At 60.2% G+C, this 27,652-nt stretch overlaps 1 protein-coding gene across 4 annotated transcripts in view; it reads left to right on the top strand.

The window, feature by feature from the left end:
- Window positions 1-263: 263 nt before the first annotated feature.
- Window positions 264-27,652, top strand: part of ARHGAP26 (Rho GTPase activating protein 26) — a 107,509-nt gene continuing 80,120 nt past the window's right edge. For all 4 annotated transcript variants that reach the window (XM_066559967.1, XM_066559966.1, XM_066559965.1 and 1 more), the window contains exons 1-9: window positions 264-560; window positions 19,155-19,250; window positions 20,125-20,186; window positions 20,512-20,583; window positions 22,084-22,185; window positions 24,030-24,140; window positions 24,382-24,486; window positions 25,121-25,250; window positions 25,503-25,603. In XM_066559967.1, coding sequence (XP_066416064.1) covers window positions 407-560; window positions 19,155-19,250; window positions 20,125-20,186; window positions 20,512-20,583; window positions 22,084-22,185; window positions 24,030-24,140; window positions 24,382-24,486; window positions 25,121-25,250; window positions 25,503-25,603 — 933 coding nt within the window. In that variant the 5' untranslated portion in view covers window positions 264-406. The remainder of the gene's footprint in view (window positions 561-19,154; window positions 19,251-20,124; window positions 20,187-20,511; window positions 20,584-22,083; window positions 22,186-24,029; window positions 24,141-24,381; window positions 24,487-25,120; window positions 25,251-25,502; window positions 25,604-27,652) is intronic.

The following is a 27,652-nucleotide window of genomic DNA, read 5'->3' as shown; positions in this document are numbered from 1 at the left end:
GCCCGCCCCGGGCAGAGGCGGCTCCGCAGCGGCGGCGCCGGCCCAGGTGCGGGAGCGGCGGTGAGGGCACGGCCCCGCCCCGCCCCGGCAGCTGATTGGTCGAGCGGGCGAAGGGGGCGGGGAGAGACGGTGGCGGCGCACGCCCATTGGTCGGCAGCGTGAGGGGCGTGGCGCGGGCGGGCCCGGCCCGGGCGGGGCCCCAGCGCGGCCGCAGCGGCTCCGCCCCCACGCGGCTCCGCTCCCGCCGCTCCCCGGCCCCGCTCCCGGCTCGGCTCGGCTCGGCCTGGCCCGGCACCGCGCTCCCGCCGCCCGCCCGCATCGGCGGCCGCGCGCCTCGCCCCAAAAGCCCTTCCGTTCTGCATCTTCTCCGGATTTTTGCGTGCTCGCCCCCGCCGTGCCGGGCAGCATGGGGCTGCCGGCGCTGGAGTTCAGCGAGTGCTGCCTGGACAGTCCGCAGTTCCGGGAGCGGCTGCGCTTCCACGAGGCCGAGCTGGAGAGGACCAACAAGTTCATCAAGGAGCTCATCAAGGACGGGAAGTCGCTCGTCGCCGCCCTCAAGAGTAAGTGCGGGGCTGGGGGCGGCCCTGCGGGACCCCGCGACCCCCGCCCGGCCCCGGCCCTGCCCGCCCGCCGAGCCCCGCCCGGCCCGCGCTGCCCCCGCCACGGGGCTGCTCCATCCGGGACCACCCGCGCCCGCCCGAGCCCCCCCTGCGGGCCGGGCCCCGGGGCCGTGCCTGCTCCGGCTCCTGGTCCGGTCCAGCGGGACGCGCGCGGTGCTCCGGGATGTGCTGGCCGTGGTCCATGGACACACGCGCGGTCCTGGTTCTGGTCCATCAGCACAGGCAAGGGCCGTGCCCCGGTCCAGGCAGGCATGTGTGCTCCATCAGGGTGCATCCATCGGGACGTGCAGGGCTCCGGCCCTGCTCCATCGGGATGTGCGTGGCCGTGGTCCGTTGGCACGTGTGTGGTTCTGGTCCTGGTCCTGGCCCAGCAGGTCCCGCTCCGCGGCCCTCGGGGGTCGCATCCTTTGGGGGCGGCTTTTGGGGCGATGCGTTGGTGCCTGGTTCCCCTGTCCCCCTGCTGTCCTCTGCCCCGTGTCCCACCAGGGTCGGGGTGTCCCCCGGGATGTGCCGGGTTGACCCCTCCAGGGCCATTCCCGACTGTGACCAGAGGGCCCCTCCAGGGCTGTCCTCTGTCTCCAGGGGAAGCGGAGATGGCTGCAAAGCTGCAAACCGGGGAGGAGCGGTCCGGGTGGGAGGGGGATGCAGCGATGCAGCTGTGGCTCCGGGGCTGGGGACACCCTCACCTGTGGCTGCCAGCGTCCCGGTCCTCCCTGATGCCCGGGCTGGGCTGCTCCTGTCCCCACGGCCGGGGCTGGGGACACCTCTGCATGGCTGCCAGCGTTGGCTGGGCTGTGCCCTCGGGTGCTGTGCCCTCGGGTGCTGTGCTCCCCAAGCTGTGTCTCTGCTGTTCCCTCATGAGGTCATTGGGGTTTTCTCTGTTTTTAAGTTTATTTCACCCAAATCACAGGGTGTTTCTCTATCCAGGGGTGCCTGTACCCAGCACGCTGGCAGCACACGTGGTCACTAGTCTGTGCCATGGGGTGACAGGGGCACGTCACAAGCGCAGGTGCCATGGAGCCCCTGCAGCATCACCTGCCGTGAGCCAGCCTGGTTGGGGTCACTGTGGGGCAGCGAGGTCACCCCAGGGTGCATGGGCAGGTGAAGCCTTCCCAGCACCCTGTCCATTCCCAGAAGGGCTGATTCCTGCTCCCTCCCCTCTGATCTCACACCGAGCCCCATGGGTGTAGTTCCTCTGTGCTGAAGTAGCAGCTGGTAACATCTGGCTTACAGGGACTCCCATTGTACCAATTCTTGGCATTTGGGGTTAAAAGAATCTCAAACCCGACAGCTGTGGGTGCATTTATGGTTCTGCAGGTCTGAGCTGTGTTCTGCTGTGGAGCTTTTGCTGAAGGCTGTAGCATTCATTTTACCCCAGAACAAACCCTACAGCGCTGCTCTTCACAGAAATACATTTTGGGAGTGAGCTGGTGAGTCCTGAGATGTCTCTAGGCTTAGTCAGTCAGCTTGCAGCAGGTGCTGGCTGAGGTGCTGGCTGTGCTCAGGCCCTGGGCACGCTGTGTGCAGTATTTTGGGGTGTGCTGTGAGCCCCTGTGGGCTCGTGGCTGCCAGTGGGCTCCTGTCCCCTGGCCGTGGCCATGGCTGTGCTGCACACCCCAGCACGGGCAGGAAGAACGCTCGCTGGCCTCTGGAGATAAGGATGTTTTTATGGCTGAATTGTTTTGTAGCTCCTATTGAATGTGTTCCTGGATTAGCCCTTAATTCCTGCACAGGGCTGGGGGGAGTTCCAGTGGTGCCCAGGCTGCAGGGACAGGAATAATGCTGATTCTGCTGCAGGGTAAATCAGTGCCTGCCCTGCCTGCCCTGGGGCCACCTCCCTGGCACGGGTGGCACCGAGGTGGCCCCAGGTGCTCTGGGGGAGGGTTTGGGCCATGTGGGGCAGGGAGGCTGGGAAGGGCTGTTCCCTCCCTGGCTGGGATGCTCGGCCCTCTGTGCATCCTCCTCCTGCTGTAGGGGTGATGACTTGAGGGGCTGTGGGGCTGTGATGGATCCCTGGTGCTGGGTGGGATCTGGGCTGGCTCTTCCCACCTGTGTCGCCCTCAGTGTGACGGGTCCAAGGTCTGATGTGTTGTGTGAGCCCTTCCAGACCATCCCAGTGCCCAGCAGCAGGGATGGAGATGCTGCAGGGGTGAGGAGCTGCTGTGCTGCCTGTTGCTGGCTGCTGTATCTGTGTCACTGCTGCAGGGGCTGGGGTGTCACCCCCATGAGCCAGTGCACATCTGGGGCCATTCCTGACTGTGACCAGGGATTTGCTTTTCTCAGCCAGCTTTTGTTTTTCAGTGGTGTTTCCAAGTGGTTCTGGTTTGCCTCCCCATGGCTGGGCATGGTGGCCTTATCTCACTGTCATTGTCTCCATGCTGCTCCTCAGCTGCTGCTGTGACCCGTGGCTGTGGAGCTGGGCAGGCTGGGGGCAGCAGACCCCTGGCTCAGGACGTGCTGCCTGTGAGTGAGTGAGGGGTGCTGGGGGTCTCTGGGCCCTTGGGCAGTCACTGCCTGCAGCCAGAGTTACGTGAGGTCTTGGCAATATCCTCTCTCCTTTTCCTTCCTCTTGCCTCTTCTGCTGAACGTTTCACATCCTCTTTGTCTGAAGGCAGGCGTGGGGACAGCGTGTAACTGTGCTGCTGCTGAGGGGCTGCTGAGGCTGGGCAGAGCAGGGGAGGAAGATGAGGAGGGAGGAAGAGCCCTCTGCAGAGCTGGGCAGGAGCAATGCACGGGCATGCAGGGACGGTGAGATTGGAGTAAGGACACGGAACAAAGTCTCTGCCAGGGTTTGCTGAAAGGGCTGTTCTGCCCTGCTTTTGCCCTCAATGTAGGTACAGAGAGAAATAGGAATGATTCACAGCACTTTCTCCTTCCCTGAGAAGAAAGAATAAATTCAGAAGGTTAAAAATGATCCTCATTTGCTCAAGGGCTGGTCTTGCTAAATATCCTCAGATGCCAAGGGCATCTCTGGAGTGTGTGTGTCTGTGTGTACATAAATGCTGTTGGATCTTTTTCCCCCAGCGAGTTTCTGTGCCTGTTTCCATTGTCTCCCTTTGCTGCTTGGCTGGTATTCAGTGACCTGGTTTTCAGCAAAACGTGTCCCTCTTCCTCCCTGATCCACCATCCATAAATTATTCAGAAAGTTTTGCAGATGCAGAGACTTCAAGTGTGACATAAATAATGAACTCGAAGCCTGGATGCCGTGAAAGGCGTTCTCCATCCAGCACAGGAGCTGTGGTGACCATCAGGAGCAGGGATGCTGAAGGATTTTCTCCCTTTGCGTGTCCCTGTGCCTGTGTGAGGGCCAGGCAGGCAGCCGGTGGCTGCTCCCTGTGCTGGCATCACCTCCAGCCCCTGTGCTGGCACGGAGCGGGAGCTGAGCCCGGGCACCCGGAGGGTGAAGGGGAGATGCCCACAGCTCGCTTTGGGAAGCCAGCAGCACACCCAGGGACAGAGGACGTGGGGCTGCAGGGCTGCCAGCCATTGCCTCCCCCGTGCTGTAGCACAGGGCTGAGCCTGGCACCCTCCTCCTCCTCCCTGTGCTGCCGGCGCTGTGTCCCGCTGGCCCTGGGTGCAGCCTGGTGCCCTGCCACGTTTCTGCTGGTTTGTTTTCCTTCTTCCAACTCCCAGGCACTAATTTGAAGCCACCAAAGCCATCCACGCCCTGGCTGCTGCCCTGCTCCCACGGCACAAACTGCAATTTGTGTGCTGGGCTGGGCTGGGGTGGCTCTGTGAGCCCCCTCCCCAGCAGGGCACACGGGCTGGGTCCCAGTGGGGCTGTGCCGTGCCCTGGGCTCCCACGGGAAGGGCACAGCTGGGCTGGTTTGGTGTTCTGGGTCATTTTTTTGGCCAGGTCGCTGCAGAGCTCAGCGAGGAGGGACAGGACTGAGGGGTGATGCTGGGCTGGGCCTGGATCCTGCAGTGCCTGGGAGCTCCTCTGGCTTCCCAGGGCCCATGCTGGGCACTGTCCCACAGGTCCCATGCCAGCTCTGCCCCCTACCAACGTGTCCCATGTGGCTGTGGGGAGCAGCTGGGGCTGCCCCTGCTCCCAGCTGAGGTTTGCTGTCAGAGAGGTGTGGTGTCCCTTCTGTCTGTGCCTGCAGGGTGTGATTCCAATGAGCTGACCCCTGTGTGCCTGCCCTGTCCTGTGCTGCCACCATGGGAATGCCAGCAGGGCTTTTGCTGCAGCCCTGGGGTGTTTCCTGCTCTGGGGCTGCTGTGCAGCTCTACACGTGCAGTGGGGCAGTTCCTGGTGGTGCTGTTGGTGTTCCAGACTCGGGGATGTGCTTGCTCACGGGTTCTGTTCCACATCTCCGCAGCTGCTTGGTGAAACTGAGCCTTCATGAGGTGTCTGTGCCCGTGGCTGGGGGCTGGCAGTGCCTGTCCTGGATGGAGCTGCCCCTGGATCTGCAACAGAAGCGAAAGTGAAACTTCTGCCCTGTGTTTATTTAATTCAATTGACACAAACAAGGCTGAGGGGGTGATAAGGAAGCTGACGGGGATTGCCCACTTTGCCACTTTGTCATTGTTTTTGCATCCTGCTCCCCGGGGCCCCTGCTTCAGCTCACCTGGCTGGGTGGGCAAGGGGCAGGTAGAGCACAGGCTGCTGTGCCCTGCAGGGACAAAGGCCCTGGCTGTGCTGAGCATGGCCCCACTCTGGGGCTGCTTTGTGACCTGCTGCCATCTGGGGTGACAGGTCCCCGTGCCCCAGGGTTTGGTGCTGGGGAGAAGGAATCCAAAGCCCATCTTAGGTTATTTTCATCCTTCTTGCCCTTCTGGTCCCTGAAGAAAACAGCCACAACCCAAACCTTCTCACCACCTTGGTGCACAGGTTTGGGCCTGGCCTTTCCAGGAGCAGCCCCTGGTTGTGCAGGTGCAAACCTGAGCGCTCAGAGCTGTGCTCCTGCCCAGGCAGGAGAGTGCTGGGCTCTGCAGGCTCCAGTTTGGAGGAGAAGGAGCCCTGTGCTTCCTGGAGGGTGCAGAACCAGCAGTCAGCACCTGGCTGGGTTGCTGTGACCGTTGGCACTCGTCCTGCTCGGGTTGTGCTGTGAGAGATGGGGCTGGGCTGTGGTGGTGGGGGCAGCCCAGGTGAGTCACCCGTGCCTGCCCAGGGCTGAGCCTGGCACCCTCCTGTGCCTGCCCAGGGCTGAGCCTGGCACCCTCCTGTCCTTCCCTTGCTGCAGGGAGGGTTTCCTGGAGCATCCATGCCTTTCCCAAGGAGCTCTGACACTTGGTTCCATGCTTGGAAAGGCAGGGGAAGGTCCCCTCCTGCCCCCCCAGGCTCCCCTGGGCTCTCCCTCTGCCTTGCAAACCACAGGGAAAGCACGTGGCTTTGGGGTTGGCTGGTAAACTGATTGACTTTGATTCTTTCCTGCTTTGTTCACCCAGCTGAGGTGCAATGTGTAACAAGGCTTTCCTGTGTCAGGGTGCATTTTCCCCTCCTCATTCCTGTAGGAAATGGTTGGTGTAGGGAATACTTGGGGCTGTGGAGGAGGGACATGGTTATGGCTCAGCCAGTCCTGCACCAGCAGAGCCAGAGGCACCAAGGACTTCTCCTCCTTTGCATGACCTGTGTGGCTTGTGCAGCCACATCTTGAATAACTTGTCTGGGATTTTATTCAAATGAGGGACAGGACAGGTGATAATACTGTGCTTCAGTTTTAGCACAAGCTGATCCTCCTCTTCCTCCACAGTGGAAATTAGCAGCAGGAGCATATTCCTGCTTGGGAGGTGCTCTTGGTGATGGTGGGGTCTGCACTGTGAGCCCTGAGGGACCAGCAGGGCTGGCAGGGCTGGCTCCAGGGGGCTGCACCCTTATCCCACCCAGCAGGGGCTGCACCCTTATCCCACCCGGCCCTGCTGAGTGTCAGAGGGAGCTCTCCCTGCTGGGTGCTGCAGTGGTTCCCTGTGTGCCCTGCCGTGGCTGTGGTCCATGCAGGAGGATCCTCACACCCAGGGCACAGTCCCCCATCTCCCAGGGGATCCCAGCCCAGCCAGGACCCCCCGTTGCTGGCAGGTTTGGGGACTGATGGAGGGAGCCAGGGAGGGCAGGGTGGGCTCTGGGGTCCTGCAGGAGGCACTGGGTGGGCTGTGGGCTGTGGGGCTGGGCTGGAGCCGGGTCTGGCTGTCAGCAGCGCTGACAGGGAGCCCCGTGAGCACCAGGGCTGGGTGTGCAGGAGAGCCTGTGTTCATGATTCCATCTCTTACACTGTGCTGACAGAAGGCTCGTTAACAGGGCTGGGAGATCTCTGTAATTGTGGGAGCATGCCACAGAGCACCTCTGGGCACAATAGCTGGGGTGGGGACAGAGCCTGGGGGAGCTGCAGGACCTGTGCTGAGCTCGTGTGCCATGCCAGGCTAAACCCAGCCTTTTGGGATGGCAGGGGATGGCCTGGGATAAGGGGCAGCTCTGAGGGGCAGGGGCTGGCACTGCCAGAGCTGGAGGAGGCTGAGAGTGCACACCTGTGTGCAGGGAGGGAGCATGCCACAGGGTGGGCCTGGGGAGGGGCTGTGAAGGGCCAGCTTGGATGTCCCTGTGTGCCTCCAGCACCAGGAGTCACCCACAAGCTGTGTCCTGCTCACGCCTCCAGCATGGAGCAGATGTGCCTGATTTGGGTCAGGAGGCTGTTTTCCCAGGGCTGCAGATGTGCTGGCACAGCTTGAATCATCTGTCTCCATTCGTTTCTGCAGTGCTGCCAGGCCCAGAGGTGTGTGGCATCACCTGTGGCGTGTGTGGCATCACCTGTGTGCCCTGGACACGGGCTGGGAGCAGTGGGCTCTTTAGGTTTCCCTTTTAGGTTTCCCTTTCTCCCTTTGCTTTGCTGTAGCAGCTCGCAGTGGTGTTGGGAATCTGAGTGAGGAAATGCCGTTCCCATGGAGCTGTGGAGGCTGGGAGGTGCCCACCGTCCCTGTGCCGTCCCTGTGCCGTCCCTGTGCTCTCTGCAGGCTGGCACATGGTGCCCGCTGTCCCTGTGCTGTCCCTGTGCCGTCCCTGTGCCGTCCCTGTGCCGTCCCTGTGCCCTCTGCAGGCTGGCACACGTGGTGCTTCCCTGGCTGATTCAGTACCAGGGATGGCATGGGGCAAGGCAGTTCTGCCCATGCTGGGTGCCAGACCCTCCCTGGCTGGCACAGGGGGACCACCAACCCCTTTGTTTGTGCCCTAAAATCGGGGTGTGCCTCTCCCTGAAGGCCAGGAGCCACAAACCAGGGCAGGGCTGCTCAGGGGCTGGCATTCCTGCACGTGGCAGAGGGGCAGCAGTGGTGCCAAACAAGCCCTGTGGTTCTGGTTTGGGGCATTCTGGGCCCCTTTGCAGCATCTAGCAGTGGGACAGGCTGGGGGACAGACAGGGGGACAGGCTGTGCCAGGCATCCATGGCTGGTTTGGGTTACTTCATCCCCACTTTTCCTGGCTGTGATGAGTATGATGAGTAGCTGTAGCGTGATCGTGGTGGGTGGGAGGGGAGGCAGAGCGAGGGGGAGCTGTAGGAACCTGCACAGCTTGTTCACTGTGCTGTGAATCATCCCCTCCTCCTCCCCCGGGCACGCCAGCGGCTGTCACCGCCGGGGACAGGCGTGTCTTCCATGGCTGCCTGGGACAGGGGTGCTCTCCTGGGACAGGGATGCTCTCCCTGCCTTCCTGGGACAGGGATGTTTTCTCTGTTTTCCTGGGAAAAGAGTGTTTTCTCTGTTTTCCTGGGACAGGGGTGCTTTCCCTGCCTTCCTGGGACAGGGATGCTTTCCCTGCCTTCCTGGGACAGGGATGTTTTCTCTGTTTTCCTGGGACAAGGGTGTTTTCTCTGTTTTCCTGGGACAGGGATGCTTTCCCAGTTTTCCTGGGACAGGGATGCCCTCCCTGCTTTCCTGGCATGCTCTCCATGCCAAAGGTGCTTCCACCTGCTCTGTGCAAGCACTGGTGGCCTTGGGCCCATGGGCTCCTGCCCAGTGTGGGTCTTTAGGGCATCTCCCTGGCTGTAAGTGGCAAGGATGTTCATGGCAAGGATGGTCTCCAGCGTGGCTTGGAGGAGCTGGGAATTGGCTCCTCTGCCTCGGCTCCCAGTGGGAGCCAGGGGGTCCTGGCATGCCAGGGTGCAGGGGGTGTGCTGGGATGCCCTGGGCACCAAGGGGGAAGGGGATGCTGTGCCCTGGTGCCAGGCAGGTTTCCAGCACTGCAGCCTCCGGACCATCTGGCCCTGGCACAGGGAGCGGCGGGGACCAGGGACAGCCCAGGGCTGGGGCTGCCTCCTCAGCCTTCCTGCCCTGCCTCCTCAGCCTTCCTGCCCTGCCTCCTCAGCCTTCCTGCCCTGCCTCCTCAGCCCTCCCTGCACCCTCAGGCAGGGCTGGGAGCAGCCTGGGACAGTGGAGGGTGTCCCTGCCCATGGCAGGGGTGGAATGAGATGAGCTTTGAGCTCCCTCCCAAGCCAGGCCAGCCTGGCATTCCACGATCCACAGTGAGGGAGGTGTGAATGGTTCTCTGGGCCGAGTGACCTGTAAAAAGAGCTGGCGTGTGCCTTTTCCCAGCACTGCCTGCTAGGCTGTGCCTGTGCTGGATTTTCATTCTGTTTCTCGCTGAAGCAGCGTCTGCCCAGAGCGATGCCCTCGCTGAGTGCTGGTTGCTAAGCAATGTTTTACAAAAAACCCAACCATTGCAGAGCAAAATATTGGGTGTTTCTCCCATGAATTCCAGGGGAAAGCCCAGGTTAAAGGCAGCGATTTCTTCCTGGAAAGGGCGGTCAGATACTGGCACAGGCTGCCCAGGGCAGTGGTGGAGTCACCATCCTGGAGGGGTTTTAGAGATGACGACAATGGTGATTGTTGGCTTTGGCAGTGCAGGGGGAACAGCAGGATGTGAGAATCTTGGAGGGCTTTTCCCACCTAAACTGTTCCATGGGTCTGTGCTACACCCTGGGCTGTGCATCCCTGTCCTCACCCTGCGTGCCTCCCTAAGCTCCACTGGAGATTTTAATTTATATCTCTCTTTTCCTGCCCAAGCAGGAAAAATTGACTCACTTGCCACTGATGTTCCTGCAAGCACAGTGGGATTTTTCCTGTTCTTACAGCTGAGGTGGAGGAACACCGGCGACAAAAGGATTTCCGCAGCCTCCTTGGGAGGAGGAGGAGGAGGAAGGAGGTTGTGCAGAGCAGTTCTGAGGGGCTGGGAGCTGCCCCTGCCCCTGCCCTGGCTGTGGCAAGAGCTCTGGGATGGGGACAGGGGGTGGGGACAGGGGAGGCACTGCCCCGTGCCATGGCCTGGCTGGGATGTGCCAGGAGGGTCTCCTGTCCCTCCTGCCCACAGGGACAGGGCGTTGGTCCCCTCCCCACCTGGGGTCTCTGGGCCCATCTTCCCCTGGGGACCCCAATGCTTTGGTGCCTGCCCCTTGGGAAATCAAGGGAGCTCCCTGTGGCCCACCTATTAGCTAATTAGATTTAATAACTAACTAATCCAGAAGCAGGGCCAGTGCCTGAGGCAATCTGCTCTGGTCTGGCAGGGGCTCTGCCACAGCCCCCCCTGCCAGACCCCCTTCTGCTCCACTAATGGGCATTGCCTGGGTCAGGAGCAAATTTCTTCTGGATTAGTGTCCTCTAAATCGATTAGCTGTCTCGGGCAGGGCGTTCTGTCCTAATGAAATGTGATTCCAGGCTCCAGTCGATGAAATATTGTGGTGACAAGGGTAAAGTCATCTGCAGCCTTCCTGTGGGTCGTGCCAGGCTTTGGAGAGGAGGAATCACAGAAATACACCATGACTGAGGATGGAAATGACCCCCAAGATTATCAGGTCCAGCCTGTGACCCATCACTGTCTTGTCAACCAGCCCGGAGCACAGGGTGCCACATCCAGTCCTTCCTTGGGCACCTCCAGGCATGGGGGCTCCAGCACCTCCCTGGGCAGCCCCTTCCCATGACTGACCATTCTTTCCAGAGGAAATTTCTCCTGATCCCGACCTGAACCTCTCCTGGCACTTGGAGGAGAAGCTACAGTTACTGGAGCAGTGTCATGCAGTGAGGGAACTGGGGGCCATGGGGAGCTGTGAGTAAAACAGCAAAACCTTTACTCACAGGTGTAAGGCTGGAGGCATTTACATGGCCTGCCTGGGGCGGTGGGGCAGTGTGCAGGTGGAGGGGAAATGTGATGTTCAAAGCCCTGCTTTTGGGAACAGCAGGCAGGAGTTGGGGTTTGAAGGTCAGGCACTCGGTGCAGTGGGACAGCTGTGCTCAGCAGGTCTGACATCTCTCTCTGAGCCAGCACTGTGCCCAAATCCCTGGCCTGACTGGGACACAGGGATTTTCACTGCTGCTTCCTCACATTGTGTGCTGGTGCAGCCGGCTGCCCGTGGAAATGCCAGCCAGGGTGGGAATTTTCCATTTCATTACCATGTCCCTGATGTTTTCCAGGCACTGAGGCTGTTGCCTGTGTTTGCTGTTTGGATGCATCCCTCCTCTGTGTTGGAGTGGTGAATATTTACACTCGATTTTATTCAGAGACCGTGCCTGCTCCCACCTGAGCTCCTGTTGCTCTGATGCCTGGCTCCCTGCCTGGCAGACTCTGTGCTGCAGGCTGGGACAGGCCGGGGGGTTCTGCCATAAAACAACACCAGGATGTGAACAAAAATAAGCACAGGGAAAAGTGCCAGACATGGGAGCTGGGTGGGGAAGTGGAGAAATCCCATTTTATTTTGTTTTGCTGCTAAGTGCACGAAACGCTCTGTGTCCAGCTCAGAGCCCGGGGATGGCATCGGGGGATGCTGCCCTGTGCTGGGGGCTGTGCCCCTCCAGGAGCTGCAGGCAGTGATGCTCTGGGGCTGTGGGAGGACTGGGGTGTGCCATGTTTGTGCAGAGCACCAGGGTTGGCAGGGCTCTGCTCAGTGCTGGGGGCTCTGCTGGCCCCGTGTGCTGGATCTCTGCACGGTGATGGTCAGCCTGGAGGCTGCCTGCCAGGGTGGAGGTTCCTGGCTTTGGGCCCCTTGCCTTCCAGGGCCATCCTGGGGTATGGAGTGGTTGCCAGGGCTGCCAGGAGGGCTCTGGCATGCCCGTGTTCCTCTGAGCCCCGTGCTCCTTGCTGGGAGTGAGGATTTGTTGGGCTGTGCCTCTTGCAGCTGCAGACATCTGTCTCCTCAGGCTCTCCAGGAATGGGAAGCCCTTCCAGGGGTCCTTTACATCATTCCTGGGTTTTGTTTCCTGCGTGTCCTGGCTGCAGGCAGGGCAGGCTCTGCTGCCTGGCACCTGTGGTGCACACAGCAGAGCTCCTGGTCACTCCAACTGCCATCGCTGCCCTTCGTCCCTCCTGGCACCTCTGTCCTCTCTCCCCACAGTGCTCTCCGAGTCAGGAGCTGCTGCAGCTCGTTAAAATAACCTGATTAATGCAGAGCAGGGGCAGGGCCACACTGGGCTGGCCACAAGACAGAGCACTTCACTTTGGAGGGGTTCCTGCAGAAAAGTCCTGTTTGGGCAAGGGGAGAACATCCTCCAGGGTTTCCATGCAGGACAGGTGGGAGTCTCCCAAGTCCTCCTTTCCTGGTGGGATGGAGAGGTCATTGCTTCATGGTTCCCATGCCCAGTGCTGAAGTTCCTCCAGGTGGGACCCTGGTGAGGGGCACTTCATTAACTGCATCATTAACCCATCCCTGCTGCTTGGACCAGCTCCTGTCCTGCCAGTGCCACAACCCTGGTGACACTCTGAGAGGGGAAAGGCAGAGCTGTTTGCATGAGCTGGGTTTCTGCAGCGTCTCAGGCACTGTGAGACAAGGATCTGACTCACGAGAGTGGCTTTGTTGCAATGACTTGGTGGGTGAGTGCTAAGAAAAGCTGAACAGGAGGGATGGAGAGAGGCTGTGAGACCTTTGCCTCTGTGGCAGGGCAGGCTCAGCACTGGGCTCAGGGCTCCAGGGCCTGAGGGGGTCCAGGGCTGATTGATGGTTGAGAAGTGGGGCAGAGGGGCAAGGGTTCCAGCTGACCATCAACTCCCTCAAACCAGGGAAAACAGGACGGTGGCTGCAGCAGTGGGAGTTGAAGGAGTGGTTTCTTGCCTTGGTGCTGCTGCAGCCCTGGCCCTGCTGCAGGGTGTCACACTGGACACACTGGGCTGGTCCTTCTGGCTTCATTTCCCTTGGATCTCCAGTGCCTTCCATCAGGAGTCTTGGGAAGCTTTGCAGAAACCTCCTGGCCTGGCAAAGCTCCCAAGACAAGTCTGAGCATTATTGATTTGGGGGTGGCACGGTGACGTGGCCGGGGTGCTGGGCTGGTGGGCAGCAGGGATAATTTTAGCTGTGCAGCCAGGCAGCCCTTCCAAGGGACAGTTTTGTTTTTCACGACGTGCAGAACCTTTATCTGTTAAAACCCTGTGAAACACTCCTTGCCTTGAGCGTGTTGCTGAGGTCTGATGTGCTGCTGGAGCCTGTCAATGGTGCCATTCAGCACACACAGGGCTCTGTGTCCCCGTGCCCAGCGCTGCCATACGGGGCCAGCTGAGCGTGGGGTCCGGGCAGACAGGGATGCTGGGCTGGCAGCAGTGCCCAGCAGTGCCCTGGGCTGGCAGCAGTGCCCAGCGCTGCCCTGGGCTGGCAGCAGTGCCCAGCAGTGCCCAGCGCTCCCGTGGGCTGGCAGCACTGCCCTGGGCTGGCAGCAGTGCCCAGCACTGCCCCGGGCTGGCAGCAGTGCCCAGCAGTGCCCAGCGCTGCCCTGGGCTGGCAGCAGTGCCCAGCAGTGCCCAGTGCTCCCCTGGGCTGGCAGCAGTGCCCAGCATTGCCCTGGGCTGGCAGCAGTGCCCAGCAGTGCCCAGTGCTCCCGTGGGCTGGCAGCAGTGCCCAGTGCTCCCCTGGGCTGGCAGCAGTGCCCAGCACTGCCCCGGGCTGGCAGCAGTGCCCAGCAGTGCCCAGCACTGCCCCGGGCTGGCAGCAGTGCCCAGCACTGCCCCGGGCTGGCAGCAGTGCCCAGCAGTGCCCAGCGCTGCCCTGGGCTGGCAGCAGTGCCCAGCAGTGCCCAGTGCTCCCCTGGGCTGGCAGCAGTGCCCAGCAGTGCCCAGTGCTGCCCTGGGCTGGCAGCAGTGCCCAGCACTGCCCCGGGCTGGCAGCAGTGCCCAGCAGTGCCCAGCACTGCCCCGGGCTGGCAGCAGTGCCCAGCAGTGCCCAGCGCTGCCCTGGGCTGGCAGCAGTGCCCAGTGCTGCCCTGGGCTGGCAGCAGTGCCCAGCAGTGCCCAGTGCTCCCCTGGGCTGGCAGCAGTGCCCAGCAGTGCCCAGCGCTGCCCTGGGCTGGCAGCAGTGCCCAGCAGTGCCCAGCACTGCCCCGGGCTGGCAGCAGTGCCCAGCAGTGCCCAGTGCTCCCCTGGGCTGGCAGCAGTGCCCAGCAGTGCCCAGTGCTCCCCTGGGCTGGCAGCAGTGCCCAGCTCTGCCCTGGCTGCAGGGCCACGGCTGGGGCACCTCCTGGACCTGCCCTCCTGGGGCATCCTGGACAGAGTTGTTTGTTATTTTGTGTTTGAGCACATCTCTGAGCAGTGTTGGGCTGTCTGCGTGCTCTGTAGGGAGGGTGTGCTGGTGAACTCGGTGACAATGAAGTGCTGGGGTTTGACCTCCCTGGCTGTGCTGCTCAGGCTCAGCTGCAGGCTCTGTGTGTGGAAAAGGGACCCAAGTGGGCTCTGGGGGGCTCTGGGGCCACTCAGTGCTGCTCTCCCTGCCTTGGGGGTCCTGCCTGGGGTGGCTGCAGGGACTGTGCCCATGGCCCTGGTCCTTGGGGTCGCCTTGCTGTCCTTGGCACCCTCTCACCTCCATCTGTGCCAAGCTGTGGCAGCCTCTCCACGGGCTGTTGTGCAGAGCACGATGGCAGAAGCTGTGCTGGAGGTGGGGTGGGCTCTGCCCATCTGGTTTTATGTTTGCTCATGATGATTCAGAGGGGGAGCCTGCCAGCAGCCGCCATCCCATCCTCAATCACTGATTAACTCCAACCACCTGATGGAGAAGTTGTTTAATGAACAGATCAGTGCTAATTCTGCATGGAGGTGACTCTGGGGCTGGGCCAGGCCGGTGTCTCATGGGAGCAGGGCTTTGCTGACCTTGCTGGGAAACTCAGAGAGGGAATTTAAACCTTCTGCAGCAAATGAAGCATTTCCTGATGCTGCCCCGACGCTGGTGCTGATCCCAGTGCTGCTGAGGCTGGGGCTGGGGCTGGCTGGGTGAAACTGCAAACTGGCAGCTGCAAACGCTGCTCCAGGCACGAGGTTCTTGTTGCATGAAGTGCTTCTTGCATGAGGTTCTCGTTGCTGGATTCCTGCACGAGCTGTGGGGCCAGGCTGGGTGAGTGTCCCTTGCAGAGCGCTCCAAGCATCCGTGGCCAGGCCCAGCTGGCCATGCCCAGAGCCCCTCCCTGGGCATCCCTGAGCTGCAGGAGTGCTGTGTGAGCCCAGAAGGGGTGCTGAGCTGGGCAGACACCATATTGCTGCTTTGTGAGCAGCCTCAGAAAGGCAGGCTGTAATCTGGCTGCTGATTAGAGTGGCTGTTCCCTGGATTACCCATCCTGGCTGGCAGCTGGGGAGGTGCTGTGTCCTGCTCCCTGCAGCCAAATGAAGGCTGAGCCCCCAGGTCTGCCCTGCTGGGGGCTGGCATTGTCCTCCTGTCCCTCTCCGGGGGCTGGCAGGGGACAGACAGCCAGCCCGAGCTGCTGTTCTGCTGCTCTTTGCTGTGGGGGAAGGAAGGGGCAGGAGTCTCAGTTCCTGTTGTCCACTTGAACAGTAAATATAGGCTATTAAGCAGTTTTCTTTGCAGGAAGTGTAGAAATCCTGCTCCGTGTGAGCACAGCCTCTGGCAGAGCATCCTCTGCTCCCCCTCTGGGGCAGCATTAACCCTTCATGGCCACACTCAGCAGCAGGCTCGTCTTTAACCTGAGCCACCCCTGCTGCTGCTGCTGCTGCCCCTGTCCTGGCCCAGCTGAGCCAGAGCTTTTTGCTGTTTCCAGCTGGTGCAGCAGAGGCTGCAGAGTCAGCTCCCCCCTCTCTGAGCCAGCAGCTTCACTGTGCCCTGGCTGACCTGAGCTCCCCAAAACGGCACCAGGCACAGGGACCAGGCAGGGGGGGACCTTTGTCTTCCTGCCATCTCAGCCTGAGGGGCTGTGGTTCCCCTCAGTGTCCTTGCTGTTGTTTCTGGGGTGCTGGCTGCAGGCCTGGCTCAGTGGGGTCACCTCGCAGTGCCTGGGGTGCTGCACTCATGGAGGGGGGGTGGGAAACCAGGACACAATCCTTCTACAAATGGCCTTCTCCAGCCAAATTCCTTTGGAAGAGGCTTTTTATGTAAGAAGCAGCCACTTCAGTCTCCTTGTAGTAACAGCAGCCGCTTCCCAGAAAGTCTGAGCTGAGGAGGAGGAGGGGGGACACGGGAGCACGAGGTGCTCCCTTGCTGCTGATCCTTGCAGGACTCCTGGGGCTGGAGAAGCCCCTTCAGGCAGGTTTTGGGGAGCCCTGGAGCTGGAGTGTGTGGCTGGGATGGAATTCAGCCAGCAATTGCTCAGCTGCAGAGGGAGGAGGACAGTGGGGTGAGCCTGGGCTGGGTGTGAGGGAGCAGGGGCAGCCAGAGGGGTTATCTGAGGCTGCTTCCAGGAAAGGCTGCTGCCCTCTGACCTGCTGGGAGCTGTTCCTGAGCTGGGTGTCGAGGATGCAGTGGAAGGGGAGGATGCATCACTTTTAAAAGGGCATTTTTTCAGATCCCTGGTTGCTGGGGCTGTGCAGGTGGACCTGTGTGTGCCAGGTTTCTGTCAAGGGGGGGACTTTCCTGAAGGAATTGTCCCACCCTCACCAGCCCAGGTGGGAAAGGGGAGCCACGGGAGGTGATGATGATGATGATGAGACCTGCAACCTGAGCTGGTTGTGTTGCTCAGGCAAAAGGATTTTTCAGGCTTTTTGGGGTGGCTTTCCCTGATGCTGTGGTTGGCTGATCAAGCCAGCAGAGAACGTGGAAGGAACACTTGCCAGCCCCTGGTGCAGCCCTGGTGTGACTCATGTGCAGGGTCTGGGTGCTTTTGCTCGTGCCTGAGAGGAAGCAGCAGATTCTGTTGAGCCTTTGCAGGATTTTGGGGTTGCTTGTTCACAGCCCTGGGGAAGAACAACCCGCAGGAGCTGAGGCTTGTCAAGAGACCTTCCTGCTTCCCCTGCAGGGCTGTGGTCCCAAAATGCAGCTGAGGGCTCCTGGAAGAGGGGATGCTGGGCATGGGTGGCCTGACAGTGGCCTGGGGAGGACAGTGGGGCCCCCAGGGTGGGCATGGGTGCCCGTCTCTCCTTTTCTGGCTGATCCTGCTGCTAATTTTATCCTTTATCACTGTCCCTGCAGGAGTTATCTCCCTCTCCCCCTGCCTCTCCCTTGCCTATTTATAAGCAGCAAAGGTGGGCCATTGCTGTCAGTGCTGCTGGCTCCAGAGGCTTCCTGGCTTTGCTCTGGCTCGTGCCTGGTCCCAGAGCCCTGAGCTGCTCCTCACTCTCAGGTGGAGGAGAGGGTGACCCTGGAGAGGTGGCCCTGGAGAAGGTGGCCCTGGAGAGGGTGACCCTGGGGAGGTGGCCCTGGAGAGGTGGCCCTGGAGAGGTGACCCTGGAGAAGGTGACCCTGGAGAGGGTGACCCTGGAGAGGTGACCCTGGAGAGGTGGCCCTAGAGAAGGTGACCCTGGAGAGGGTGACCCTGGAGAGGTGGCCCTGGAGAGGGTGGCCCTGGAGAAGGTGTCCCTGAGGAGGGTGGCCCTGGAGAGGTGGCCCTGGAGAAGGTGACCCTGGAGAGAGGGTGACCCTGGAGAGGTGGCCCTGGAGAGGTGGCCCTGGAGAGGGTGACCCTGGAGAGGTGACCCTGGGGAGGTGGCCCTGGAGAGGTGACCCTGGAGAGGGTGACCCTGGAGAGGGTGGCCCTGGAGAGGTGGCCCTGGAGAGGGTGACCCTGGAGAGGGTGACCCTGGAGAGGGTGACCCTGGAGAGCGTGGCCCTGGGGAGGTGACCCTGGAGAGAGGGTGGCCCTGGAGAGAGGGTGACCCTGGAGAGGTGGCCCTGGAGAGGGTGGCCCTGGAGAAGTGACCGTGCCCCAGGCTGGGGAGCTCAGTTCCCCCGGGTGTCCATCCCTGTGCTGCTGCAGCCTCTCCAGCTCTGGGGTCCTGCCCAGCCAGCGGTGGGCATGAGGGGGGTGTCACATCAGGCCTGGCTCAGGTGGGGACGTGGCACATGGAATGTGCCAAGGGCTCAGGGGCTGGGGGAGAGGAAATGGCTCCTTAGAGCATTACCATCATCTCCCTGGTTATTCCAGGGCAGGCAGGAGGGTCTGGGTGAGAGTCCCCAGGTCCTGGGGCTGCTCCAATGAGCTCTGCTGAGGGGAGGAGGCTGCTCTGCTGCTGGCACCAGCACAGGCACGTGGAAAGGAGCAGAGAGCTGCACGGGGCTGTCCAGTGCCCTTTGCTCAGCCCTGTGCTGAGCTGGAACAAACCCTCCCACCCTCCCGAGTCCCTCTTCTCAATCCTGCCCAGGAACACTGGGGAAGTTTCCCCAAAAAGCATGTGTCCTGTTTCTGTGGGTGCCAGTGGAGGCTCCTGGCAGCTCCAGCACAGGAAGGGTGTAAAAGCCGTGCTTGCTCCATCCTCCAGGGAGCAAAGTGCAAATCCTGTCATGTGTGAGCCTTCTCCTCCAAGAAGCCCCCTCTGTACTTTTCCACTGGGAAGGCTCCCAGGGATTTCCCTCTCCCTGCCTGCCTTGGCTGGGTGATTTCCTGCTGCCTTAGGAAGCACTTGTGTGGAGGCAGCCGGGACTGAACTGGGCAGGATTAACCCCAGGGCTGTCAGCAGCAGTACTGGGAAAACAGCTTTGATGCTTGGAGAAAGTTGCCAGCTCCCTTATCCCATGGGGAAAGCAAAACACTTGGACTCTGCTGTGGTTATCTCTTGGCTGTGGTGTCTGAGAGGAGGAAATGGCCTTTGCGTGCACACACATTTTCCACCGGTGCTGGGAAAGGGAAAAACCCTGGAATTTTGGGCTTTGAGTGAAGAAATGCACGGGGGAGTGAGCGCTGTGAGTTCCTCACACCAGCAGGGCTGCAGCCACACGGTGTCTTTGGTGGCCCCAGGACTGTCTGTGTGTGCCAGGTTAACAGGGCTGGCCTGAAAAGCCAATCCTGGATGCACTCAGGTCACTGTGAGTAAGAACTTAATAGGATGCAGATCTCAGAGAGAATCTGCAGCTCGGGAAGCAGCAAAGCTCTGTGCTGCTGCCTTCCCTCATGCCAGGAGCATGCAGAGGGACCATCTCCTGGGGGGCACTGCCACTGCGTGTCACTGCTGCCCCGTGGCTCTAGGTCAGAGCTCTGGGGTGGCTCTTTGGCTGTTTTGAAGGGCCATCTCCTGTAGGGTGTTCTGGGGGTGCTGACAGGGACCCCGCTGAGCCGTCCCTGGGGTGGGTGCAGGAGGGCGGCGCTCTGGGGCTTCCCTGGTGGCAGGGGTCTGTCTGTGGGCGTTTCCTGGGTGGGATCATGCCTGTATCCTGCTGTTGGGCCCCTTCCCCATTGGTGATGTCCCTGTGTTCCCTGCTCCCACAGACCTGTCGGCTGCCAAGCGCAAGTTCGCGGATTCCCTCAACGAATTCAAATTCCGCTGCATTGGTGATGCTGAGACTGATGATGAGATCTGCATAGGTGAGTCCTGCTGCTCCTGGGGCCACACCCCCGAGCAGGGCACCGAGGGAATCACACCAGGACACCGAGGGAATTGTCTGGGTGCTCTCTGGAAATGCCTTATTGCTCCTGCTTCAACAGCAGCACGGCCTCCCCCAGGGAATCAATCACCTGTTGCTTCTTGGCCTAAATCTGTCCCTGCCAGATAGGAAAGGGAGAAGATTGCCTGTGTCTGAAACCACCTCAGTTAGCTGGATGTTTTGCACTGGAGAGGAGCATCTGGAGGTGGTTGTGGCTGGATACACTGCAAGGGGCTGTGCTCTGAAGCAGAGGAGCAGCAGAGGCACACAGTGCTTGGGGGAATCAGCAGTGCTGAGCCTGGCAAGGCTCTCTGAGCTAAGCCTGGCTCTGCCACAGAGCTTCTCCTGGCACTGGGCAGTGGCTTCAGCCTCTTCCCTCTCTCCTCCTGCCCCAGCTGAACTTTTAGAGCTTATTGTGCACATCGTCTGGAGCCAGGAGAGCAAAGAAGCTTTAGCCCTGATTTAACTTTGCTTGTTTATTTGTGCCCAGTCTCTCAGCAGAAATAGCTCCTCACCCAGGTCTCCCTGGTGCCGTGCCCATGCTGGGGAGCTGCCCCTCGTGTGCTGGGCATGGCTGGAGGCCAGTGCTGTGCTGTGGGGCTGGTTGGTGACTGTCTGCTGGGCAGGGCAGGTTTGAACTGAGGATGTTGTCCGGAGGAGGAAGCCTGGTCCTGGGGATGCTCTGCTGCCAGCTTTAGTCAGTAAAGATAATAAAAACCCCGACCTCCCCACCCAAAACACAGACAGACAAAACCCCTCTGTGCAGTTTCTTTCTTTAAGAACTGAGTGTGAAATGCTGACTGTGTCCCTTCCAGCCAAGTCCCTGCAGGAGTTTGCCACGGTGCTGCGGAACCTGGAGGACGAGCGGATGCGCATGGTACGGCCCCTGTGTCCTGGGAGCAGGGGTGGTGGCACCTGGGACTCCGTGGTGACAGTGACTGCTGCCCCAGTGCTCCTTCCCTCGCCTGGGGTGGAGCTGCAGGGGAGGGCAGAGGAAGGAGAGGATGGGCTTGGTGGGGGAACACTTGGAAAGCATCAGGAATGGAATCTTGCTGTTGGAGAGCGGCTGGTGCTGGTGCTGGGGGGCCACAGGTGTGCAGAGACAGAGGGGTGAAGCCTGGGGGTGTCTGGGGCTGTGGGAGGGTTCCCATGGAAGAGGCTGTGGAGCAGCACAGCTGAGCTGTGCCTGTCTTTGCCCCCAGATCGAGAACGCCAGCGAGGTGCTGATCACGCCACTGGAGAAGTTCCGCAAGGAGCAGATCGGGGCTGCCAAGGTAACCCGGGCACTGCCCCCCGAGCTGGCCAGGAGCTGGCACTCTGCAGGGCGGGCTCGGGCATGGCAGGAGGCAGTGTGCTGCCCTGGGATGGACACGGCCTGATCTGGCTCCTGGGGAGTGCCTCAGTGTTCCGAGTTCACCCACAGCCAAGGAACTGCCAAGGGCAAAATCTGCATGCCAACCAAAGTGAACTTTTTTCCTTACTCCAAGGAAGAATTAGGATTTTTTGGAGGGGCTCACATTTTCCTGAGTCCCCCAGGCTGCACTGCCCACCCCAAGGCATGGTTGGGGGCTGCAGGGGAACTCGGAGGCTTCTGGCAGGACAGGGAAGCGCCGGTGTGGCTGAGGGCGGCCATGAGACAGCCTGGCCCCCCCTCTTTCTTTCCTGCCTTTGTTCTGAAATGAAAACCACTGTCTGTGGCTTCCCTGTTGTTATAACAACCTGCTGCTGCCTGCAAGCAGCTCATGCCAGCTCCCAGGGCTGCGTTTGCATGGCAGCAGTGCCCAGTGCAGCTGGAAACAAACCCAGAGAGGAGTCCTGCAGCACACACCTGCTTACAAACACAGAGAGGGGTCCTGCAGCACACACCTGCTCACAAACACAGAGAGGAGTCCTGCAGAACACACCTGCTCACAAACACAGAGAGGAGTCCTGCAGCACACACCTGCTTACAAACCCAGAGAGGAGTCCTGCAGCACACACCTGCTCACAAACACAGAGAGGGGTCCTGCAGAACACACCTGCTCACAAACACAGAGAGGAGTCCTGCAGAACACACCTGCTTACAAACCCAGAGAGGAGTCCTGCAGCACACACCTGCTCACAAACACAGAGAGGGGTCCTGCAGCACACACCTGCTCACAAACACAGAGAGGAGTCCTGCAGAACACACCTGCTCACCTGCAAACACAGAGAGGGTCCTGCAGCACACACCTGCTTACCTGTGGCACACACCTGCTCACAAACCCAGAGAGGAGTCCTGCAGAACACACCTGCTTACCTGCAGCTGCTGCCATGGACTGGGGCCTGGCATTGGGCTGGCCAGGCTGGGACAGGGCTGCAAAGGAAAGTGAAGTTGGTGTCCTTAATGCTGCTGCCACAAACAGCTGAGGTGCTGTGTCATTGTCCCCCGTGGCACAGAGGAGAAGCTCTTGCAAGGGATGGCAGGGTGGGATGTGGAATTGTGACCAGGTTCTGCTTAGAAAGCAACTTTCTGTTGCTTTTGGACCTGGATCTGGATGTTTTACCAAGCACTGGGCCCCAGGAACAGAGGAGGGGTTCCCTCAAGCCTTGGGTTTTGGCAGCACAAGCTCCTTTCCTGTAGCTGCTGATGCTGGCAGATAAAAGCAGCCTCACCTGCTTCCAGCTGCTGCCCCCAGGTCCTGTCTCATGGTAGCTCCCACCTGGCACTGCCATCCTGCCCAGTGCCAAGGGATGCTGTCACAGCTGCTCTGGACCCTTGTGTTTAGTGTCACACTCCTTGTCCTGTTTTGTAGGATGCCAAAAAGAAATACGACAAGGAGACTGAGAAATACTGTGGTGTCCTAGAAAAGCACTTGAACTTGTCTTCCAAGAAGAAAGAATCCCAGCTTCAGGAGGTGAGAGCAACCTCTGAGCTTCCATGTCTGGCTGTGACTGTGGAGAGCTTTTTGAATGCCTCACACTGTTTATAACAATGGTTCTCCTGGCTGTAAACTCATTTTTTTCCCTCATTCTGGCTGCGGGTGCTGGGTTTTCCCCTTTTCCTGTAATGAAAGGATATGGAGCTTTCTTGGTAAGTAAATCAGAGAGATCCCAAAATGGATAGCAATCAAAAAGGAGAGAGGGTTTATAATTAAAGAGTGTAACAGAAAGGAACTGGTTCTGCTGCAGGCTTCCCATGTGCCAGCACAAATCATGGATGTCTGGTCTCCTTCTCTGCAAGTGGCTGCTCTGCTCTGTGCTCCAGGGGAGGAGGGATCAGGCTTAGTGCCTTAAACTCTTTAGGAGCCATCAGTGATTCAGGATGTGGTTAGCTGTGGTGACAAGTGCTCCTACTGGATGAGTATGCTGAGTTTTCAATCCCTTCTTTCAAGTCTGGAATTCCTTGTGCTGGCCCAGAGCTGGGTTGGTCCTGCAGGATGTGTGTCCTTGCCCTTGGCATGGTGCTGGTGTGCTGCCTGTCCCTTACTGGGGCACTGCTGGGCTCCTGTACCCAGGGGGGTACAGGAAGGCTGTGCCCAGCAGAGCAGAAATGCACAGGTGATCATCTTCCAGCAAATCAGGGCTGAGGAGGGCTCAGCATCTGGGCAGATGTGCCTGCAAGCCAGCCTTGTCCTTGGGGTTTGTAAATAACTTCCCATGGGGCAGCACCCATGTGTCCCAGGGAAGGGTGGCTTTTAAATGAGCCCTGCTTTAGTTTGTGTTTGAGGTACTGACATGGGGCAGGGAGTGGAAGGAATTCTGGCTGGGGAGGGAAGGATCCACTCGTGGCTGTCAGAGCTGTGAGCCTGTGCCCTGGACAGAGCCTGGCCCTGGGGGCTGCCTGGAGGTGCCTTATGGGGTGCAGAGTGGGATGTGTGCGGGATTCAGCACGGGATTCAGTTTGGGATGTGTGCAGGATGCAGTTTGGGATCCAGTTTGGGATGCAGTGTGGGATTCAGTTTGGGATCCAGTTCAGGATCTGTTTGGGATTCAGCCTGGGATTCAGTTCGGGATTCAGTTCAGGATCAGTGCAGGATTCAATTTGGGATTCAGTGCGGGATGCAGTGTGGGATTCTGTTCAGGATGCTGTTTGGGATGTGTTTGGGATTCAGCTGGGCTGTGCGTGGGATCAGTGCGGGATTCAGCTGGGAATGTGTGCGGGATCAGTGCGGGATGCCGGGCCCGTGCAGGTGCGCTGCAGCAGCGCTGCCTGCTGGTGCCATCTGGTGCCATCTGGTGGCATCTCCCACCCGGGCCTGGCTCGGGCCGCTGCCGGGAGGGCAGGAGGAGCCCGCTGGGAACAGCTCCCGTTCAGGGGCTGCTCCTGTTCCCCGTTGTTCCCGGGAAGGGTCCGTGGTTTGTGTGGCTCAGACCCCCTGAGGGAGGAGTTGCCTTAGAAGGAGGATTCGGTGTGGAGTAGTGAAATGTGGATGTGGCATCCCTGGCGAGGGGGGACTGCTTTCCAGAAAAGGGAGAGTTGCCTTTTCTTGTCAAGTTCACAGTGATTTCCATTTTTCTCGCCTCTACCGCACGTTTTGTACCCGGCTGTTGGGGAGGTGAGAGCATGAGTCACCACACCCGTTTTCCTCAGCTGAATGAAGAGCTTGCCCATGTGGATCAGGTTTATGTTTACTGCTGTGCCATCTGTCCAGCTGGGCCTGGGGGCTGGAGCTGCGTTTGCTGCGCTTGGGGATGTTCCCATCAGAGCCAGCTGTGCTCTGGTCTTTCCTGAGCTCTGTTTCCCCTCCGCCCCCTGCAGGCAGACAGCCAGGTGGACCTGGTTCGGCAGCACTTCTACGAGGTCTCCCTGGAATATGTCTTCAAGGTGCAGGAGGTCCAGGAGAGGAAGATGTTTGAGTTTGTGGAACCTGTAAGTGAGCTCTCAGTCGGGCTGAGCCTGCACAAAACTGGGGGGCTGTGGTGAGATGGGGTCATGGGGAGCCCGGGCAGGGCCAGGGTGTCCAGCCTCACCCCACAGCCCCTCTCAGGGGGCCCACCAGGGAGCCCCTCCATCCCAGGGGGCTGCAGGGCCCCCTCCCCTCAGCACTGGTGCCTCTGGGTGCAGCTCTGGCTCTCCACTGACCATCTCCATTTGCTTTTTCCCAATGCAGCTGCTGGCCTTTCTGCAGGGGCTCTTCACGTTCTACCACCACGGCTACGAGCTTGCAAAGGACTTCAGTGACTTCAAGACAGAGCTGACAATCAGCATCCAGAATGTGAGTGTGCCTGGGCTGTCCCTGTTCCTGGGCTGTCCCCATGCCCAGGGTGTCCCTGTGCCTGTGCTGTCAGTGTCTGCAGAGCCACCTCACCTTCTGGTGTATTTTAATCACAGAATCCCAGAGTGGTTTGGGTTGGAAGGGACCTTAAAACTCATCTCATTCCACCCCTGCCATGGCAGAGACACCTTCCACTGTCCCAGCTGCTCCAAGCCCTGTCCAGCCTGGCCTTGGGCACTGCCAGGGATCCAGGGGCAGCCACAGCTGCTCTGGGCATCCTGTGCCAGGGCCTGCCCACCCTCACAGGGAAGAATTTTTTCCTAATATCCAATCCAAATCTCTCCTCTTTGAGTTTAAATCCATTTCCCTTGTCCTATCACTATTGACCCATGCCAAAAATCACTCTCCCTCTTTTTGTAAGCCCCCTTAAAGTTCTGGAAGGCCTTGCCAATTCTTGTAATATTTTTGCTTTAGCTTAAATCCAGGCCCAGGAAGCAAGCCTGCCCTGTGGCTGCCCCTGGGCTCCCCAGCCCATTTCCCACGGGGCTGTAGGGCTCCCCAGCCCCACCCCATGTGCTGCAGAGCCAGGCACAGGTCCCTGCACTGGGGAAGACATTCCTGCTTTAATTTGCAGACAAGAAACCGCTTTGAAGGAACAAGGTCAGAGGTTGAAGCTTTGATGAAGAAGATGAAGGAGAATCCCCACGAGCACAAAAACATCAGCCCCTACACCATGGAGGGGTATCTCTACGTGCAGGAGAAGCGTAGGTGTCGGGCTGGGAGCCTGGGGAGGGGTTTGCCAGGACAGGGGCACAAAGGCTGATCCAGCAGGCACAGAGCCCCTGGGAGCAGGGACTGCCCCAGTGAGTGGGGATGGGGCAGCCAGGGAGAATCCTGCCCGTGCCTCACCTGGTAGGTACAGGAGCCTGGCATGTGAAATGATGGTCAAACACAGCAGGGTCTAATGGGAGGGCACTGGAGCTGCTCTGGGCATGAACCCTGTGTTTGCTCTGCAGGTCACTTTGGGACTTCCTGGGTGAAGCATTACTGCACCTACCAGAGGGAATCCAAGCGCATCACCATGGTGCCCTTTGACCAGAAATCAGGAGGAAAAGGGGTGAGTGAGGGCTGGGAGCAGGAGGGAAGGGGTGAGTTGGTGCTGGCAGGGAGCAGGGCTGTGTCCTGCTGGGAGCACGTGGCACTGCTGGCTGCAGGCTCTCCCAGGGCTCAAACTGTGTCACCTTCTTGGCAAGGTGACCCAAAGGCAGTGAAGTGGGTCACATTCATTCCAGGCTGAGTGGCTGCCACACGGGGAATGGACTTGGCGCCTGGTTTGAGAAGCAAAAGGCAGGAACCCCCCAGAGCCCACAGATCTTTGCCAGCCACGTGCACCCACCACGCTCCAGCTCCATGGGTGCTCCTGCCCCCCAGTCCCTCGTTCCTGCTCCAAGGCACAGACAAGAGAACCTGTTCATTATTTTGCTCCTTCTCCAATGCCTGTGACTTGTCCAAGGCCAGGTTGGATGGGGCTTGGAGCAGCGTGGTGGAGTGGAAGTGTCCTTGCCCATGGCAGAGAGTGGAACAGGATGAGCTCTAAGTGCCCTTTCTGCCCAAACCATTCAGTGAGTTTTTGATGATCCTGTGACTTGGCCAGTGAAGCTGTTTTGTTTTGGGCAGAGCCACAGCAGAGCCTGGAGCTCCCCTTGGCCCCGAGGGGGTGTGAAGAGCAGGGGAGCAGTGGATGTGGGCTGTGGGGAGCCAGCCCATGCTGTGTCCCAGTGCTCCCAGGGCTGTGTCTAGGGCTGGCTTTGCTCTCTACAGCAGGAACAATAGACCCCTCCACAGAGTTCCCAGCTGGGACAGTTTGCAAACACAATCCCCTTGCTGGGGAGAGCCTGGGGCAGCTGGACAGGCTCCCACACGGCTTCCTGCTGGCACAGGGAGCCAGCTGTGGGCAGGGAAGCTTCTAAAATTAATTTCCTCTTGCCTTGGAGCATCTTCATTATAGCTCAGCATTAACATATCCCAGCCCTGTAATCATCAGTGGCTCTACTGTGTTTTGTCTGGTCCCTTCCCATTTCAGGGCTCTCCCAGCACCCAGGGCTGTGCTGGCAGCAGCTGAGCCCCTGTCCAGGGCCGTGCTGAGCCCCTGTCCAGGGCCAGGCTGGAGCCCCTGTCCAGGGCCAGGCTGAGCCCCTGTCCAGGGTCGTGCTGAGCCCCTGTCCAGGGCCAGGCTGGAGCCCCTGTCCAGGGCCAGGCTGATCCCCTGTCCAGGGCCGTGCTGAGCCCCTGTCCAGGGTCGTGCTGAGCCCCTGTCCAGGGCCGTGCTGAGCCCCTGTCCAGGGCTGTGCTGAGCCCCTGTCCAGGGCTGTGCTGAGCCCCTGTCCAGGGCCGTGCTGAGCCCCTGTCCAGGGCTGTGCTGAGCCCCTGTCCAGGGCTGTGCTGAGCCCCTGTCCAGGGCCGTGCTGAGCCCCTGTCCAGGGCCGTGCTGAGCCCCTGTCCAGGGTCGTGCTGAGCCCCTGTCCAGGGCTGTGCTGAGCCCCTGTCCAGGGCTGTGCTGAGCCCCTGTCCAGGGCTGTGCTGAGCCCCTGTCCAGGGCTGTGCTGAGCCCCTCTCCAGGGCTCTGCTTCACCTGTGGCTTGCACCACCCTGCCATGAAATGCTGCCCGTGCTGGGGCAGCTCTGGCTGGGCTCCAGGATCTGTCAGTGGTGACCACCATGGGCATCTGGGCATGGATCAGTCCAGGGGCTTGGGGCTGGGGATTCTGGGGTCTGGCTGGAGCAGGGGCTGAGGTGCTGCTTGAGGAGACCCCTCACTCCTGGGGCACAGGTGGCACCAGCCCCTCTGAGCTTGAGAGCTGGGTGTTGGTGGGTCTGGAGCAGGGAATTGCCTCAATTCTGGGCAGAGTGGGAGCAGCCTTGTGCTGGCTGGGGGGCACCAGGGGCAGGACACTGCCACACCCCAGGGACAAGCCCTGCAGGAGCTCTTTGTGTTCTGGGTCTGTGCTGGGGCCCTGGCTGGGCCAGGAGAGTTCTTGGTGGGTCAGAAACCCTGGAGGCACATGAGGACAGCCAGGTTAGGGCTGGTTTTGGGGCAGGTTCATAGTCCCAGCAGAAGAGCATCTCCAGCAGTGCCTGCAACATGGGCAGCAAGCAGGAGGGGCTG

Source organism: Molothrus aeneus, chromosome 15, assembly GCF_037042795.1.
Source record: "Molothrus aeneus isolate 106 chromosome 15, BPBGC_Maene_1.0, whole genome shotgun sequence".
Classification (NCBI taxonomy): domain Eukaryota; kingdom Metazoa; phylum Chordata; class Aves; order Passeriformes; family Icteridae; genus Molothrus; species Molothrus aeneus.
The sequence above is the reverse complement of the archived record's forward strand: the minus strand, read 5'-3'. Positions and strand labels throughout refer to the sequence as shown.